Here is a 17,208-nt window from a genome sequence, read left to right as displayed (position 1 = left end):
GCTCCTTCATTGTATTTGATATTATTAAATGAAGAAATCTTGGCACCCTCAGTCGTTTTCATTACACCTCAAACAGGAGCCCAGCTTGCTTCTCACGTTATTGTATCCTCTCGAATAGATAACTAGGCTCTTGGCGGCCCTGACTCTTGACACTGGGCCAGGTAAGCCTTTCTCGAATCTTCCTTCGCCGTCAGCTATTCTTATTCTGATGCCCCACACTTCCAGCCCTTTAATTCACGGGGTCCAAGTTTGCTAAAATACATTGTGGAACATCCAGATTCTATACATTCCTATATATATACATTGGCTCATCGCCTGCAATCTATTCACTACACAGCCAGCCTTATGATTACTTCGTCTACTTGCGTTGCTGCGTCTGTACATTTGTAAAATGGTTTTGCGTTTTCTTCATTGCTTCTCCGCACATGTAATCTTCATTTCGCTCCCGAAATGTTGCTCATTTCGCTACTTCGGCATCAGAATCAGTAAGGTCTCCATTCTTTCTTCATTGGCATCTCTTCTGGGTGTGTCACTTCTGCTTCATGTGACCTCACCAATCCTCTTTCATTCATTTTCACACTTCTTATTCTTCTTAGACCGTTATTTCTCTGTGGATACATATGGGGTTTTCTCAATGGATACCTTGTTTCAAGCACTTTTCACAATATAGGCACCATTATTGGCTTTGTGCATATTGCGATTTCGGGTTGCCGGCATATAGGCAGAATAGGGGCGGAACATCCGGTAGAGGTACTTGGTTCCTCCTCTACACTACTGTCAGGATGGATTCATGCATCAAATCAATCAAAAGTATCTAATGTCCATAGTCTAATATCCAATCACTGTTCCATTTCACAGTTAGAGTTGCAGCACCCTGGAACTATGTGAATCCACTCCTTAAATCCACTCCTTCATCTGGGAATTTGCAGCTGTGTAAAACATTCCAAATGGGGCAAGCTGGTGCCATTTATTGTTCTTCGTAGAGGGGGTTTCCTTGGGCAGGGTTCCTCTCCCCACATGGGTCAGGCTGCAGTCGTAAGCCACCCTTCAAAGAATGTCCTTGTGGGCTACAGCCAGTAACAATAAGCTTCCTGTCACCACTGGTGACTTTGCAGCTACCACCAGGATCTAGGTGAAGGCCACCAGCAGGCAACTCCCTTGCTGCTTTTCTTCACTATCCTCTGTCCAGCTTCTGGGTAAAGGCATCCTTCTGTTCTCTTGCGAGTAATACCTATTTCACAGTGTAGACTATTTGGCATGCCTGCCTCCTATTTCTTGACCTTCCAGTTCTCCCTCCATGCTCACTTCTACTGTTCATTTGTTCCTTATGGCTGCAGCACTGTCATGGTCTGCTGTTGCCACCTATGCTATCTTGCACACAGGTAGCTTGAACACAACTGTTCCCTCTAAGGTCTTGGGAACTGCACAAGTGTCCACACAGAGAGTTGACCCGTCTATAGGGAAAGTGGGTTGGCAATTTGATGGTTGGAAAGGTATGGGGTTTTTATAGAGACTGATAAGAGGCTTGAGTAGTGGTAATGGATGGGTAGGGGAATATTAGGTTAGGCTATGCCTGTTTTCCTTTTGGATTCTTTTGTGTTTTGCTTACTCACTTATTTTGGCCATTGATCACTCACACACCCTTCCTAGATTTTTTTTGTTTAAAAAAAAGTTAAGTTGTGATTTTTAAATACAAATTAAATGCCATATTACAGAGAACAATGTTGTTCTTTGTAAATCACATATATTTTACCTCAAAAACAAAGCAAGAACAACAATATTACTACCACAATGTTATTGTATGAGCGAGAAATTCAACAAATTAAGAACCTGCATGTTTAAAAATTGATAGGCAGTGAACAAACATAAAACTAGTTCTAAGGAAACAACAAACTGACACAAACTTACAGAAACCAAAAAAAAAAAGAAATGATATCTGAACACGACATTATATCAAGACCCCAACAGCATAAGGTCCATTAATTGATTTAGAGCTGTTGGTGCAGATCATTAAAAGATAACCAGACATCCTCAAATAAATCAGATTGTTCCCTCTTCTTATACATTATTTTCTCATAGTTAGACAGTATTCGCAAATCATTCAACCAAGCTTCAGTGTGAGTTTTTTCAGGTTTTCCACACCTTTAAGATCTGTTTATGAGCTATTATTGCTCTAACAATACACATTTCCATCCTATATTTCATACCCACATTGTATTCCAACCAAGAGCAGTATTGCACGCTCAGGACATCTAATCATTCCAACGTTTGTCACTAGATCTATCCAGTCGAGAACTTTGATCCATAAATCACCAATTTTGGAGCAAGTCCACAGTATATGCAGTTATGTCCCCCTCCCACAACCCCAACATAAGTCATTATCCTGTAGACCCAATGAATGCATCCTGTCTGGGGTCCAATACAATCTGCCCAGAGTTTTCTGACCTATTAGGCACAAGTTAAGATCAATTTTCATCAGGGTTCCTAGTCTAGTCGCCCCTTCCCATTTCTCTAAGGTATTTCGTTATCCAACTCTACAGACCATTTTAACTGAAGGCGATCCCATCCATCACTTACAACAGGCATAAGCTTAAAAAAAAGTAGATACCATTCGGGGAGGACAGGCAAAGATCTTACATAACTCTGGTCCATCAGCTAGAGGGGCATTCGTCATAACGGCTCTTTGTGACAATGGTATGCTCACATTTGAGAACCTCTTCCTCTCTTTTGCATCTAAATTAAATGTATATGGCAATCTATCAAAGCTGATCATACTCCAAAACATTATTCACTTTCAAAATACCCCTGGAGATCCAACTCCACCAGCATATCGTCTTATTGCATAAATGAAGTGCTGGATTTTGCCAAAAAGGAAGCATTTCTATGCAACCAAATGTGGTGTTTTCTTTCAACCAAGCAGTCAGTACCTCGGAGTTGTTATTATTGTCTGCCATATCTTATTTCTCTCCGGCAGTTCAGTCACAGAGTAAATATTCACAAGTTTAAAGGGCATAACCGCCTGAGCCTCCATAACTAACAAAATTGTTGAAGACATTTCACACTAACTAAAATATAACGATTTCTTAAGAATAAAACCCTTGTGATATCTGCCCAGATCAGGGTAACCAAAGCCCCCAGCTGCAACATCGCGAGCCAAAACATAGTCAGGGATCCTTTTTATCTTCTTTCCACAAAAACCTTTTAAAGATCCTATCCATCTTATTCAGCAATTTCGTTGGAAAGGGTAACGGCCGCCACTGAATAATCTAGAGAGCTTTAGGAAGCAACACCATTTTCATGGCATTGGTTTTACCCCACATATTCAGACTTGCATTATCCCATTTATCAAGATCTATCTTCATACTATTGGCTACTTTATTGACATTAATCTGTACCAATTTCCTTAAATCCTTTATCAAGGCAATCGCTAAATATTTCGTGCTTTCATTGGACCATTTGCATTCCCAACCAGGAAAGTCCTCCCTACAACATCACCTCTTGTGTTTTTCTCCCTACAACATTTGTCACTTAAGGGTAAAATCTCTGTTTTTGACCAATTTATTTTGTGTCCAGACAATTTCCCAACTTCATCAAACATATTTCTCAAATGAGAACCGCATTCTTGCAGGTTAGAAAGAGCCACAGCTAAATAATCTGAGTAGGATAACCCCCTAAGATCAAATGTCCCTATCCTTAACCCCTGAAGCCCTGCATCTTGGCATATAAACGCTATCAAGGGTTCTAGGGCAATATTAAACAAGAAGGGAGACGGCGGACAACCCCATCTTGTACCTCTGTATAATTTGAATTCTTCAGATACAGTGCCATTTACCCAGATTTTGGCCAATGCACTATTGTGTAAACAGTTCACCATTTTAATAAAGGTGTCACCAGAACCCATTTTACAAAAAGTAAATTTCAAAAATGGCCAATTGACTGTCAAACGCTTTCTCAGCATCTAAAAAAATGAAAGCAGCCTTATAATTACAATTGAGTTTATATCCCAGTACATCAATAAGCATCCTAATATTATCATAACCATACCTTTGGCTTATAAACCCTAACTGTTAGATATTAATCACATCGCCAATGCATGTATTTAGCCTATTCGCATAAACCTTTGCCAACGTGTTCATATCCACATTAAGCAATGAACTTAGACGGTCATTTTCACATTTAGTATGGTCTTTCTAAGGATTTGGGATCAAAGTTATCAGGGCTTCTTTCATCGTTGGGAACAATTCCCCTCTCTCCAATAAGAAATTATACAAATCACAGAATACTGAAGAAAGTTGGCCCCAAATGATTGCTAAAACTCAACAGTTAAACCATCCAGACCAGGTGATTGACCACGATCCAGACCAGGTGATTAACCTGTTTGTTACTGACCAATAGCTGTAATAATCTCAGTCTCTGAGATATTTTCTTCCTGTTTCAGACTTTTTTCTTCAGACAAAACAGGCAAAGTAATTTTCTTGAAAAATATCCAAATCACTGGATGCTGGGGTAATATCTTCAGAATATAGGGATTCGTAGTACAACTTCAAACAGTTGCTAATTTAAGCATGTTACCACTGAAGCCCCATCATCTCACACTATGTTCCTAATTGCAGAATTATTTAAACATCCCATTGATTCTTTTAACAGTGTTAATTGCACACTATAACATAAGCATGCATTGGTTAGAGAGAACATTTGCATGCTTTAGCCCTTATCATTCCCTTATCAGTATACTTGTCCCCCAAATGTGCTAACCTCACGCATTAGTCTTAAGGAGAATGTGTTTAATTACTTAGCTTACTCAAGTGGCTCTGCTAGTGTCCAGTTGTATCACATATTCATCTTATGCGGGTGTACATGTGCAATGATGCATTCGATTTGCAAGAAGCAGTGCAGTACCTCAATTATCATGCTCATAAAAATAAACTCTCATTAACAATTGTCTCTATTGTTAGACTTAAGTACTATTATCTTTTTTTTGGATCTATTTTTCACAGTATTTTTCCCCAACATGCTCTTTAGTACACTTGTCTATGAATTATGCTGGGCAGTAGAACTGTGACCATTGGTGTTGCGTCATATGAGTGCCCAGTAAGGTTTGGTCCTCAGACTTAGCCTCTGTCCTCCACGACTTGTCTCCTAGATGTCCCCAGACACTTATTTTACCAGAATCTGAGCTCTTTTCTACTGTGCACAGAAGAGGGGCAACACACCCGCCAAACACCTGAGCAGCTCTGCAGACAGTTGTTTGTGGAGGTTGTTGCCCCCATTGTTTGCCTGCCGCAGAGGAGTCCCAAGATCCTGCATCTGGTCTGGTATGTATCTCAGTATGGGCTCAACATGGCCACCAGTTTTTATTTTTGCGGCAGACCTTTACTGGGAATTGTAGTCCGATGAGGCTTTCTTCTTCCTGCGCCTTCTCCTCTCTCTTCGGCATTGAGCACAGATGGCAACCCTGAACTCATAGAGGACCCCTTTTTCCTAAATGGTGGTGCCCTGTGCCTGGTGGACCCTTGAGGTGCTTTGAGCTCAGAACATGCACAATCTGCTGCCCAGCATGTCCCTGACACAGACAAACACAGATTCGCTGGAACGCCTTTACAAAATCCCACACAACATAGTGGGCTATGCCTCTTTTTATATTAAGTATTTGGCACTAATTGTTCCATTAAACGTTCTGATTGGTGGATGTTGTTTTCCCATCAGCAAAGGTTTGCATGATTAGTGTGGCCCAAGTAGGTTCACCTGCTCCGTCTGTAAATGTGCCTTCATCCTGTGTGTCATGAAATATTATAGCTCTTCTTATAATGCATTTTGGCTCAGGATCTGCTGCTGGTGGCTTCAGTAATTGCACTCGCATGCTAAAATTCCATTTGAGTGGTGCTGGTATCCCTATTTGTTTTCCTGTACTCCTTGCTGCTGCCTTTTATTCGGACTTCGGTCCGCAAAAGACTCCAGTGCCTGCACAAAAGCTACTCAAATCTACCCTTTTGATAGAAACATGTTCACCAGCGGCACTGCAAGCATTTATTAAAAGACTAACACTTTTCTAATTAAAGCAAAATGTTGTAACTTTTCAGTAAACTTGAAAAGTCATGGTGCAGTCGAGGAAATTATATTTTTCTAAAGGGAAAATGTGTGCATTAGAGATAAAGTGCACCTCACAGGTGCCGTATTTTAACTCCTTTTCGTGACAGGCAGAACCAAGTCTTTTGGAAGGAGAATCCCCTCATGCATTGCTGATGGTTGTTAAGGCTGTTTTCAAGCTGTGAATCAGGCACATGCGCAAAGGTCGAGGCTTTGATGCCAGGCTGCCACATTTTCACTTTAACAGTACATGGTGCTTTTTAAGGAAACTGTTTTCCCTTCATGGAATAGCACTTATTTTTGCTTGCACCTCAGAATCGGGCCCACAGTGGTCCTACACAAGTAGACTTGTAAAGTGAGCGGTAGACTTCCAGTCTATGCAGTATTCTAAGCAACCTTCGCTGAGGCTTTTTTTCTTGGTGTTTCTTCTCGCTAACACCACTGCATTGTGCTACTGCAGGGCTATTTGCCTAATTTCTCATGCAATACCTTTCTTGTTGGGCTACCCTAAGTTTCCTTTTAGGCTACTCTAAGAAAAGCACCCTGAAGAAGTGACTTTAGGGTGCGTGGCAGGGTGCACATTTATAACACCTCCAAGGGTCGGGTCATATCATGGTCGCTTTCTCTGCCACACACCCCCTCCCTGCCCCACCAGAGTTTCCTAGTCCCATTCAAGGCATCTCCAGAGGTGGCTCAGAATCTTTTTTTAAACAAATCTGTCAATTCACAGAATGCTCTCTTAAACTGCACAGGTTTATTTCCTTTTTCAGTGCATGGTTTGTGGCATAACATGTCTTATCCTGAAGATCTTCAAGCCATTCAGTTCACATTTAGAAGTTGTCTTCTGTAGTTCCATTGACCTATAAAATTGGTAGGTCAAAAATAAACTGGCTACACAAGCGTACTTATGTCTTTTGGGGAGCAGGTGATGCCATGATCCTTTGAGTTAAGTATAATAGGTCTTATTTTCAATAAAAGGTTGATGACATGCAGTTGCTGATTAGACTTCATAGGGACCTATCTAGCGTCTCTGCGAAATTCAAACAGTGCAGTAGCACTATTGCCCTTAGGATGTCCTTGAATATTAAGCTCAACTGTGACCAAGCCAGGCTCCTTTAGTTGGTGATGAAGCTTTGGTGCCCCCAGATCTGGCACAGTACTTAGGGTCCTTGTTCCACCCTTTCGGCAGTGGTTAAAAATGTGTGACTAAAAATAGCTCGACTCACTTTGGTGCCTCAGATCATACCGGTTACCTTTTCTTGTTATTATCAGCTGTGGGCACTTGAGCAAATCTTCCTGCACCTTAACCACTTTTCCCAAATTTGCCTGCTTATTATCACTGTTTAGTTTCCCTTAGACTATTGCAATGCATTGTATATGGGACTTCCTGCCTATTTCAAATCAAAGTCGCAAATTGTTCAAAATACTGTTGTGAGGTTTATTTCCTCATTCCCTCAATGAGCGCATGTGCCGCGTACACTGCACAAACTTCATTGGTTTTCTATAAACCGTAAATCTTGGTTAAGTTTTTATCCATGGTGCATTGTTACTTTTACAACTATGCCCCTGCTATTCTTTGGTTCCAAATCTGCCTTCCAGAACTGATTGTTTAGCAGGAGCCTTGTGCTGAAAGTGCCTCACTTTAAGTGTTTTCGTCTAGGTGACAGATCTTTTTCATCTTCGGTCTGTCAGCTCTGGAACTCACTTCCTCTTTGAACAAACTCTAACTCCTTTCTTTTTGTTGGGAATAAAGTTCCTGGCTGTTCTCTTCCCCTGTCATGAAGGGATTGTTGCTGATGTTGCATGCTTCGTAGCACCAAGGAATCCATTCATATGTAAGAGTGTGTTCTAAATTAAATAAATGGATGCATACCTTAGTTTGAATGAGATATGTTGACAATCATATATGGGATGCAGAACAAAAACATTAAAATGAAGATTTAGGCATATATGAAACCTACTGCCATAAATTCACATTCACCTTCAACAAAAGGAACCATTCCATATGATTAATAAAATCAGGTTTTTATTCAGGGCTTCATGCCAGATCCCTCCCACTTCTAAGCGCTGTGATTTATTATATATTTTGATGTTACTCAATGTATGAATGGATGAAGAGCAGAGAAATTACCAAGTTTACATCAGTGATTAGGTTTATAAATGCCTCTGTCATATGAGGGCACAATTATTTTTAAACGTGTTATTAACATGATCCACAACCTGGGGGGAAGTCAAATATGGCTTCACAAGACACGGCTGTGTGGATTTAAGATTGTGAGAAGAACAAATCTTGAAATCATTGAAGATCTGCAGGCAAGAAAATCAGTGTTACTTGTAATCAATGACGTATAGTGCGGCTGGAGCAAGAAAAATCAATGGATTGCTGCGCTGGTCTTGTTATAATTCCTTCCTGATGCACAGTTCCCCATGGGCGTTGCTCAAGGTGCCCTATGTTAGAAGCAAGAAAAAGGGAGTTTGGGGGAACCCTGTCGGTCCTGGCGCTGGAATACTTGAGGTGAGATTCATTAGGCTGGTGCGTGGAACGCATTCAAATGATGTCATGCCATCATTATCTGTAGTGCAGTGTTTTTTTATTTCATACGTATGGACACGCTGGTTTCTCCATGAGCAAAGCCAACACGTGTTTCGACCCAAAAGGTCTTTATCAAGGCGTGGTCAGTGTATGATTGGTGGACCCTTTATAAGGGGGCTGGTGGGCAGCTGATGGGCCAGTGACGCCAACGGGTTTGAGATGAGCGGTCCGGTGATCTTTCGAAACACGTGGAGAAACTAGCCTGTCCATATGTATGAAATAAAAAACCTCTGCACTACAGATAGCGGTGCCATGACTTATCATTTGAATGCGCTCCACGCACCAGCCTAATGAATCTCACCTCAACTATTCCAGCGCCAGGAACGACAGGGTTCCCCAAACCGCGTTTTACTTGTAATCAATGTGTTTATCCTATGTAACAATCCATCACCCATCGAGAACAAAGGGCCTGTAAAAGAAATCCATACTGTAGTGTTTTAGTAATTTTCTTTCAACCTGAGATCATTTTCAAAGTATGACATACAGATACATTATAACCTTCGAACAAGTGCTGGTATTTGCTATTTTTCGCTGACTGTTTTTTTCTTTCCAGATATTCTGATCATCTGCATAAATTTCATGAGAATGGAGATAATGGAGCCTTGTGGCAGTGAAAATGGATCCTGCAACAGACGGTCATTTATGCATCTACGGAAGAAGGGACCCTTTTACTGCATTGTTCTGTTTGATTTACTTTGATCCGTTACAAAAGAAACCATTTTGTTACTTAGTTTATAAACCTATATGTTATTTAGGTGATTTGTTTTTACTGTTCTCTTGCTAGATAATTTCAAATTTCAATCAAATTAGATAATTTTCTAATTTCTTAATAAATTAATGGGATTGTCCAGAATTGTGTGTGCATGATTGGGACTGATCAAGTACTAAATGTGAACAATTGTTAATAATATCTTCAAGAAAATTGAGCCTGCAGAAAACCTAATTTATCCTGTCTTCTTTTCAGTTCAGCAATTTGTGTTTATATACATATGGCTATAATGATATGCACATCATAACCATAAGTACCTCTCATTCATTTCTCATGAAAGCAGCAGGCAGTACCTCTCAGCAGCCTCCCACGAGAACAGCCTTAAATGTTCCTGACCACATTAAGGAATGTTATCCTTGTTGCCTATGTCATTGTTCCGGTGAACCTCTGGTCAGTTCTTGGTGAAAAAAGCTCATCATACAAAATAACCACAAAAAGTAATTAACTCCTTCGTTAAACAACCTAGAAATGCACTTGTGAACATCTCCTACCCATTTTCCTTCACAACTTCTCTTAACAGCTGCTCTTAATCGTTGCCTTAAATTTCCTTTGCCCACAGTACTGGCCTTGACTTAATTTCCAGATTACTTTCCATTCTTCTTGTGATCAGACTTCATGCAAGTCCTCTACTATTTCCATGCACAAGACATGCATCAGACGTGGGCATAAATTGAGAGCAATGACTTTGTTTGAGTCCTGAACACATGCACATTGTTTTGGGTGGTCCTGCTTTTGGGAGCATGTAGTATCTGCATTGTTCACTTCTAATGTGTAATTTGATTTTTGTTCTATTTCTAGTTCTTTAAAATTTGGGAAATGTATTGTTTGTTGATATAGTAGATGTTTGTTTTATTTTCCGTATAACTTAAAATATAATAATCACAGAAATACTGCTTCATGTTTAGAATTATTAGAGGTAAAGATTTGTCATGAAAAGTTAATTTCACACATGCACATGATCATAAATGTAAATTCATCTATAGCACATCCGTAATCTGGTTCAATCATTTTGTGCACAGAACCGGACGTTAGACACTGAATCAAAAATAGTTAAAGATTTGATGTTTCGTAACTGTTTTTGGAGCTATGTGTGTCACATCAATTCTCCAACACTCTTGACAAGTCGGTTCCTTCTTAAAGGGCACACTGGAAGGAAAGACTAGACCTTATGAACAACTGGGTTCAGTGAAACCTGAGGCATTTAATGCAGCTTGATTGATCAAACGAAAGGATAATAATTGTACCTTTTAACTTGCAATTTAAAATAAAATAGACTTTCATTACTTCATTATCTTTTTTCTCATGGCTTTTTTTTGTTATAAGATGAGTGGATATTTTCAATTAGGAAAGTTGTTTTTACACAAATTAATTGAATTACCTTGTGGAATTAAGTTTTTATCAAAAAACAAATCCATTTGTCCATAGTAGCAAAATGATTATGGAGTGTATTAGTTTATTATTTGATGGTAATGTATAGTTCCTTATATTGCATAACAAACTAAATTGACTGTATTTGCCACACACAATATGTAATTATTGAAATGTACAACACACTTTCTCCAAAGCCCTCTACATAGTTATACAAATACTTATTAAACAAAGAATGAGGGAATAAGTTAGGACAATACGAGGCAACAATTACAGACAATGAGAAGAAGAGATAGGATTTGAAAACAGATGGTATCTGGTGGTCGGCCAGAGCATGCTAGAGTTGGAGTACTAGTAGAGAAGGAGGATTGCAGGATTGAGCACAAGGTGATGGGAAAAATAGAGACAAAGCGGGCAAGAAGGAGATTAACAAGGGACAAAACTTGGGGAGGAGCAAGACCAGAGGCACATTTATATGCAATACACAACTATGATATTACGGATTCGGTGAAGTTGATAACAACTGTGGGCAAAATGGGAAAGGGAAAGGGAAAGGTGCATAAAAAAATTGTATAGAGGAATGACAGATCCCACAAATGACGTGAGCAATTGGAAGAAGCAGAGTGATGGGAAAAACATAGAATAGAGAGGTAGGGTTGTTAGAGAAACAGAAATGAAGATGATTTCAGCTGTGGATGAGTTTGTGAAGTGAGTGGGAGAGCATCCATTTCCTGATAGCAAAAAGACAGTCTGAGATATACGAGTGAGGGAAAGGAAGAGAAGACAAGGAAGAAGTGAAAGTAGTTGGCATAGAAGTGACAATATAGAGCACAATATTAAAAAAATGAACAAGAGATAAATGGTTAAAGGAGTGACTAAGGCTGGGGTGGGGGGGCTAACACCTAGATAGAGTGGAAGCACCAGTTGAAACTACAGAGTAGGAACATCTAGAAAGCTAGAAGAGAACCAGGAAAGAACAGAGCCAGAGCTAAAAAAATAAAGAGAGGAATGAGCAGAAGAGTGATCAACAGAATCAAACAAAGCAAGCAGCTAGATCAAGAAGCAATAACATGTAAGACTGTATGGTGTGATGAGCAGAAGTGAGGAATTATGTGACCTGAAGCAGAGACATTTCAGTGAAGTGAGAAGAGTGGAAACCAGATTGAAGACAGGGTAGGTAGAAAGAATTGGACTAAGGTAGCGACAGAGTGGGAGATAGGCAGCAAGCTGGAGTAATTTAGAATGAAGTGAGAAGCAAATTGGAATTGTAGTTCACTGGATGAGAAAGGGCAGGAGATGGTAGTTTAAGGACATGTAAAATTAGGATAGTAGCAGACTCAGGAAAATGAGACAATATGCCACTGGAAAGAGAAGACTTGAATAGAGATGGGTGGGTACCTTCCCATAGAACAGGTCAATTGGCCGTGTTCGTTCTCCCCGAGTGGCGCTTATGGACTATTTGTTGATTTAGTCGAGATAAGAAAGTGGCCATGAAAGTACAGGGAATATAGGTGTAGACTGAAAAGGATTTAGAGGGTTAGACATTTTGTCACATTCATGCAGTTTATTGAGCCAAGTCAAAGCTGCCTTACCCCACCCCATCTCTCCTTTGTATTCTTGCCCTCAAGATCCTTATGGTATATATTAGCATGAGTGAGTCAAGGAAATTGATGTAAACCCCATCACTCTTAAAGTATCAGCCTACAAGGTTATATCCTTGTGTACGTTGACCCAATCTAAAAACTCTTGGCTTTGGTTCTTGAACCTAATTAGAAAATCCTCAAAGGTTTCTGGTTATACGTTATATGGGAAAATTGAAGCTATATTGTTTACCAGATTCTAACATGTCTGCAAATTCACTGGCTCTGGAATGTAACCCCATAAACTGAAATATTTAGGAATTAACTTTAACAAAATAGCCCCTTCTGCTGCGCTCTGAAGCATTTCCATGAGTGGAGCTTCATGAAGCAGAAATTAAGGTGTATCCTTTTTTAATATTAAATTTGATTATTCTCTAAATTCCTTATATTTTTACAGTGTATAGATAGACCTGTAGAATTGCAGACTATATACGTGTGCATGTCTAGTGATGTAAAATCTCTTCAAACTATAGGCCTCATTATGAGATTGCCCGTATCCTAGCGGTAATACTGACAGGATACCGGCAACTGGTAGCACCGTTACCGCCACTTCGTCTGCCGGAATTACCAACAGATTAAAAGTGGTGGTAAGGGTGGTAAATCCACATTCCATGGAGTCCAAAGGGACTCCATGGGGGGATTTTCCGGTATTTTTTGCTTGCGGGTTGTCAGAATTACCGTAAGCTCTTGGCTGGAGGTCATTCCGGCCACCCCACCGGCAAACTTGGAGTTTGCCAGTGCAGTAAACAAAACTACTGCCATGTTATTACCACACTGGCAAACTCCTAATGAGGCCCTCTATCTTCAGAAAAGAAAAAAATATGGGCAGGGGCCAGGGAGGGCTAAAAGGGAGAGAGAGCCAGAGGGTAAAAGTAAGAGGAGGATCAGGGGCAGAAGACAAGGGAAGGTTATGTGTTAATGTGGGTGGTTGTACGTCATCACTGCATGGCCTGTTTATTCAAATCTGAAAATGTCGAATCCGAAAACAGAGCAGTGCAGTGAGCACATGGCTCACTCTGTGTAACTTTCCCCCTACATGCGACCCCCGCTCCCTCCTTACCTTTGCCTGTTCCTATTTACCATTTCTCTTGTCTGATCCTCCTCTCGCGCATCCACCCTGCAACGTTTGTCTCCTGCCCCTAAAGTGGGTAGGTATTTCCGTTGCAGGGTTGTTTGTTTAAATATTTGTTATACTTTAGCATTCCCAGTTGACGCACTCCTTCCTTTGGAAGCAAGGACACCCCCGCTGGCCCCGAATCCATGATACCGAACATGGAGTGCGAGGGACACCCCTTCAACCCTGATTCGGTATCATGGGATTCAGCATTTTTGTTCTTGCCGAATGCACCGTGACAGCACATTCAGCATTTTCTTTTCAACATTTTGGTGGATTACCGATGGGGGCATCCCTTAATATAAGATGTTTATCAAAGCTTTTGTCATCAGATAAGCTTGCATGTGGTCTGTCAGAAACCTACTCCTAGCAGAATGAAGATGCACCTTTAGAGTGGAGGTTTTATGAGGGAATCCATATAGATTACAAAGTATTCTCCTCCATTTGAAGCGCTACATAGACTTCTCACTTCTTTTCCCTATGCCTATCCTATATGATGCTGCTGTGATATACTTTGCTTCATATATTTGTAGCACAGAAGTGGCTGGCTGCATGCTCTTATTCTCTGAAAATCTACCTAACCCATCCTTGTATCCTTTCTAGCTATATGAGCCGCCTGCCTACTTGGTTTTCCCAAAACAAATGCTGAGGTAATCATAGAATTCCCATAGGCCCAATAAATCCCTCCATGCATACACAATTTAAATAGTTTTTGTCCTACAGTCTATGTACATCAGATTTGATTTGGACACATTCACAGTCCGACACTTCCCCTTATAGGTGACCTTCATCAATCAATGGCTGCAGGGCAGCAGGTCATGTAAGTCAATTTATCATCATCTTTATATGGCAATATAGATCAGCATTGATGTCACAGCTATCAAACCTTAGGGGTTGCACCTTCTGAAACTGATGGAATTGGAGAAGTCTGTTAACCTAACATGTCATACCAAATGCTAACTGTATCATCCATATTTATTTTCATTAGCCATAACAGCATGTGACTTTATCTGTACCTGCCAGTATCCTCCCAAGTTTGCTTCTGTCTGCTGTTACAAAGTCCCAGGCTAGCGGCTGAGTGATGGTATTGGGACCCCTATCCACCACAGATATGCTACCCTTTCACCCTTACTTGTAACTTCATGGGTGCATCCTGTATTTACAGCGCTCCGTTGTTTCCCAGCTAGGTTTGTGCTTTAGAAATCCCATTCATACATGCATGATTAAGAATACTCCTGGGGCTTCAAAACTAGAAGTCATGTTACAGGCAGGAGGAAAAGTTGCACCCCAGGACATAAGCTGAAGGACGCAGTGAAGTCTTTCTCTACTTGCTGCCTGCTTGCTCCTCCTCTGACTGCCTGCCTCCGCTGATGCCGATGCTCGCCCCAGGACAAATAGCGGGTTGGGAGCAAAATTTAGCGGAGTGTGGTCAGAGTGTCCGGTGTGGCGAGACCTCTGTCTTGCTATCTTGCTGGGAGAGCTTTAAGAGCAGCAAATCTACTGCAACTGACCCCGTGGATAAGTCTTTCTTTTGTTCACTTACAGCTGAAGGACGCTGTGAAGTCTTTCTCTACTTGCTGCCTGTTGGCCCCACCTCTGACTGCTTGCCTCCGCTGACGCTCGCCCCAGGACAAATAGCGGGTTGGGAGCGAAGCGTAGCGGAGTGTGGTCCGAGTGTCAGTTTGTCAGGTGACAGCGGAAGGCGACCACCGGTGAAGGACCAAAACCAAGGTAAGTATAGTTGCCCAAAAAAACTGTGTGAGACTTAAACTACTTACAAGCATGGAGGCCCCCCATGGAGACAACGAGAAGTTACACAACGAAACCCTAGAACCAGTAGACTCCTCTACGCTGTCATGGGCGGCGGAACCAAACTCGGCAGTCACAATGACAGATCGTATAAAAAAACCACATGACAGTACAAATGGGGGGAATACTGTCAAAGTTTCCATTCAACGTCACAGTCAATATAGGAGCAAGTACGCCTCCTTTATTGACAAACATGGAGATGAAGTGAGATTACACCAAAAGGGTGAACGCAGCCCAGTAAACCCATTAACTCAGCTGCAAGTAACCAATTTAGAACCACACAAACAAGATAGTTCCAGCCAGCAAAGTGTGGATTACCCCCTGAATGCGAAAGGAAACGTGTGGGAAGACCAAGAGCCCCCTATCAATCAACCAAAAGGTGCCATTGAGCATCAACAGGACCCCATACGGCATATTAACAGCCCCGCCGGAGCCCAAGAGAACGTACTAGAAGAAAAAAACGGTAAAAGTAAAGAGGAGTACGAGGAAGAGGGTCCACCAGAACAAAATGACACTGACTACTAAACATCAGGAGAGGAAAGTGGAGTAAAAGAGGCTTAGGATTCATCAACACCGAAAAGAAGAGACGCAAAGGAACCTGTACAACAATACCCTAGAGATAACATCTTAACAAAAGAGGAGGAATCCAACAGGAAGGAACCGTAGTTGACAGACCATCAGAGGTTTTTTTTATTTTTTTTTAAAACTTTATTTTTGAAATTTTACAGAACAGAAAACACAAGCACACCATCAGGGTGCACTAACGTAGCAAGGCGAGACAGAGGAGAAAAGGGGACGAATTGAAGAGAGGGTAGGGAAAGGAAGGGAATAGAATAAAGCGAAAAGAAAACATAACATTTCCCGCTGCCGGGTTCAACCGCGGAGCCGCCCCACCCCACTCATGACCACAACAACAAGCATAAGGACTTTCCTGGTTAATTGTCAATAACCATTAAGGCACAAATATATAGTGTCTCCCAATCTCACAGATCCCTTTCGGAATCAGGAGCTCTCAGTAGTGGAAGGAGCTGCACTGTTTAGCAGATATGTAATATACGGCCCCCAGATGTCGGGTGGTCGAGCATGCAGTTGTAGGGTTCTTATAAATTCGCTCTCTACATCCTGACAATAGGTAATGTCTTTTTTCCAATCTTCAATTTTGGGTCGGGGGCCCCGGCTCCAGGCCATAGCTATCCGCCTACGGGCCAACCCCAGGAGGAGCGCTGCCAGTCTGCGGGATGCGGGACGCAGGTATTTTGTGAGGCTGAGGAGGGCTGCCAACGGTAACGGGGCTACTTGTTCCCCAATAATATCGGCGACGATCTGCAGGACTGAGGCCCAGAACCGCTGGATTCCGGGGCAATCTCATGCCAGGTGGAAAAAGTCGGCATGCGCCGCTGTACAACGTTCACATTGGGCCGATACTTCAGGGTGATGATGGTATTTCTTGGCAGGGGTGTAATATGTTTGGTGCACGTAATTAAAGTGTATTAGTTTATATCGTGTATTCACCGCAACTTTCTGGGTTTGATATAGAATGTAGGACCAGTCCCCAGTCTCTATCGTCATCTGGAGGTCCGATTCCCATCTTTGTTGAGTTCTGGCATTGGGTGGCCCGGTGTCTGCCACCAGGGACCGGTAAAGTGCCAAGACCAACCTCCCCTCTCCCCCAGCCTGGATGGTTTTGTGCAGCAGATCCCATGTGGGGGGTTGTGCAGGAAAAGAGGGCAGTATTTTTTGCAGGGTATAGCGCAGTCTGAAATAAAGAAAGATGTTTAGTGAGGTGCTTCCGCCCCTTTCTTTGGCCATCTGAGGCGTTAGGAAGGTG

At 41.6% G+C, this 17,208-nt stretch overlaps 1 protein-coding gene across 1 annotated transcript in view; it reads left to right on the top strand.

Annotated features, from left to right (window-relative positions):
- Positions 1-10,740, top strand: part of CUX1 (cut like homeobox 1) — a 2,307,153-nt gene extending 2,296,413 nt beyond the window's left edge. The window contains exon 23 of the mRNA XM_069614989.1: positions 9,234-10,740. Within this exon, the coding sequence (XP_069471090.1) occupies positions 9,234-9,294 (61 nt within the window). The 3' untranslated portion in view covers positions 9,295-10,740. The remainder of the gene's footprint in view (positions 1-9,233) is intronic.
- The last annotated feature ends 6,468 nt before the right edge of the window (positions 10,741-17,208 follow it).

The sequence above is a fragment of the Ambystoma mexicanum genome, chromosome 9 (genome assembly GCF_040938575.1).
Source record: "Ambystoma mexicanum isolate Mex_15411 chromosome 9, UKY_AmexF1_1, whole genome shotgun sequence".
Taxonomy (NCBI): Eukaryota; Metazoa; Chordata; class Amphibia; order Caudata; family Ambystomatidae; genus Ambystoma; species Ambystoma mexicanum.
This window is presented reverse-complemented; position numbering and strand designations above follow the sequence as displayed.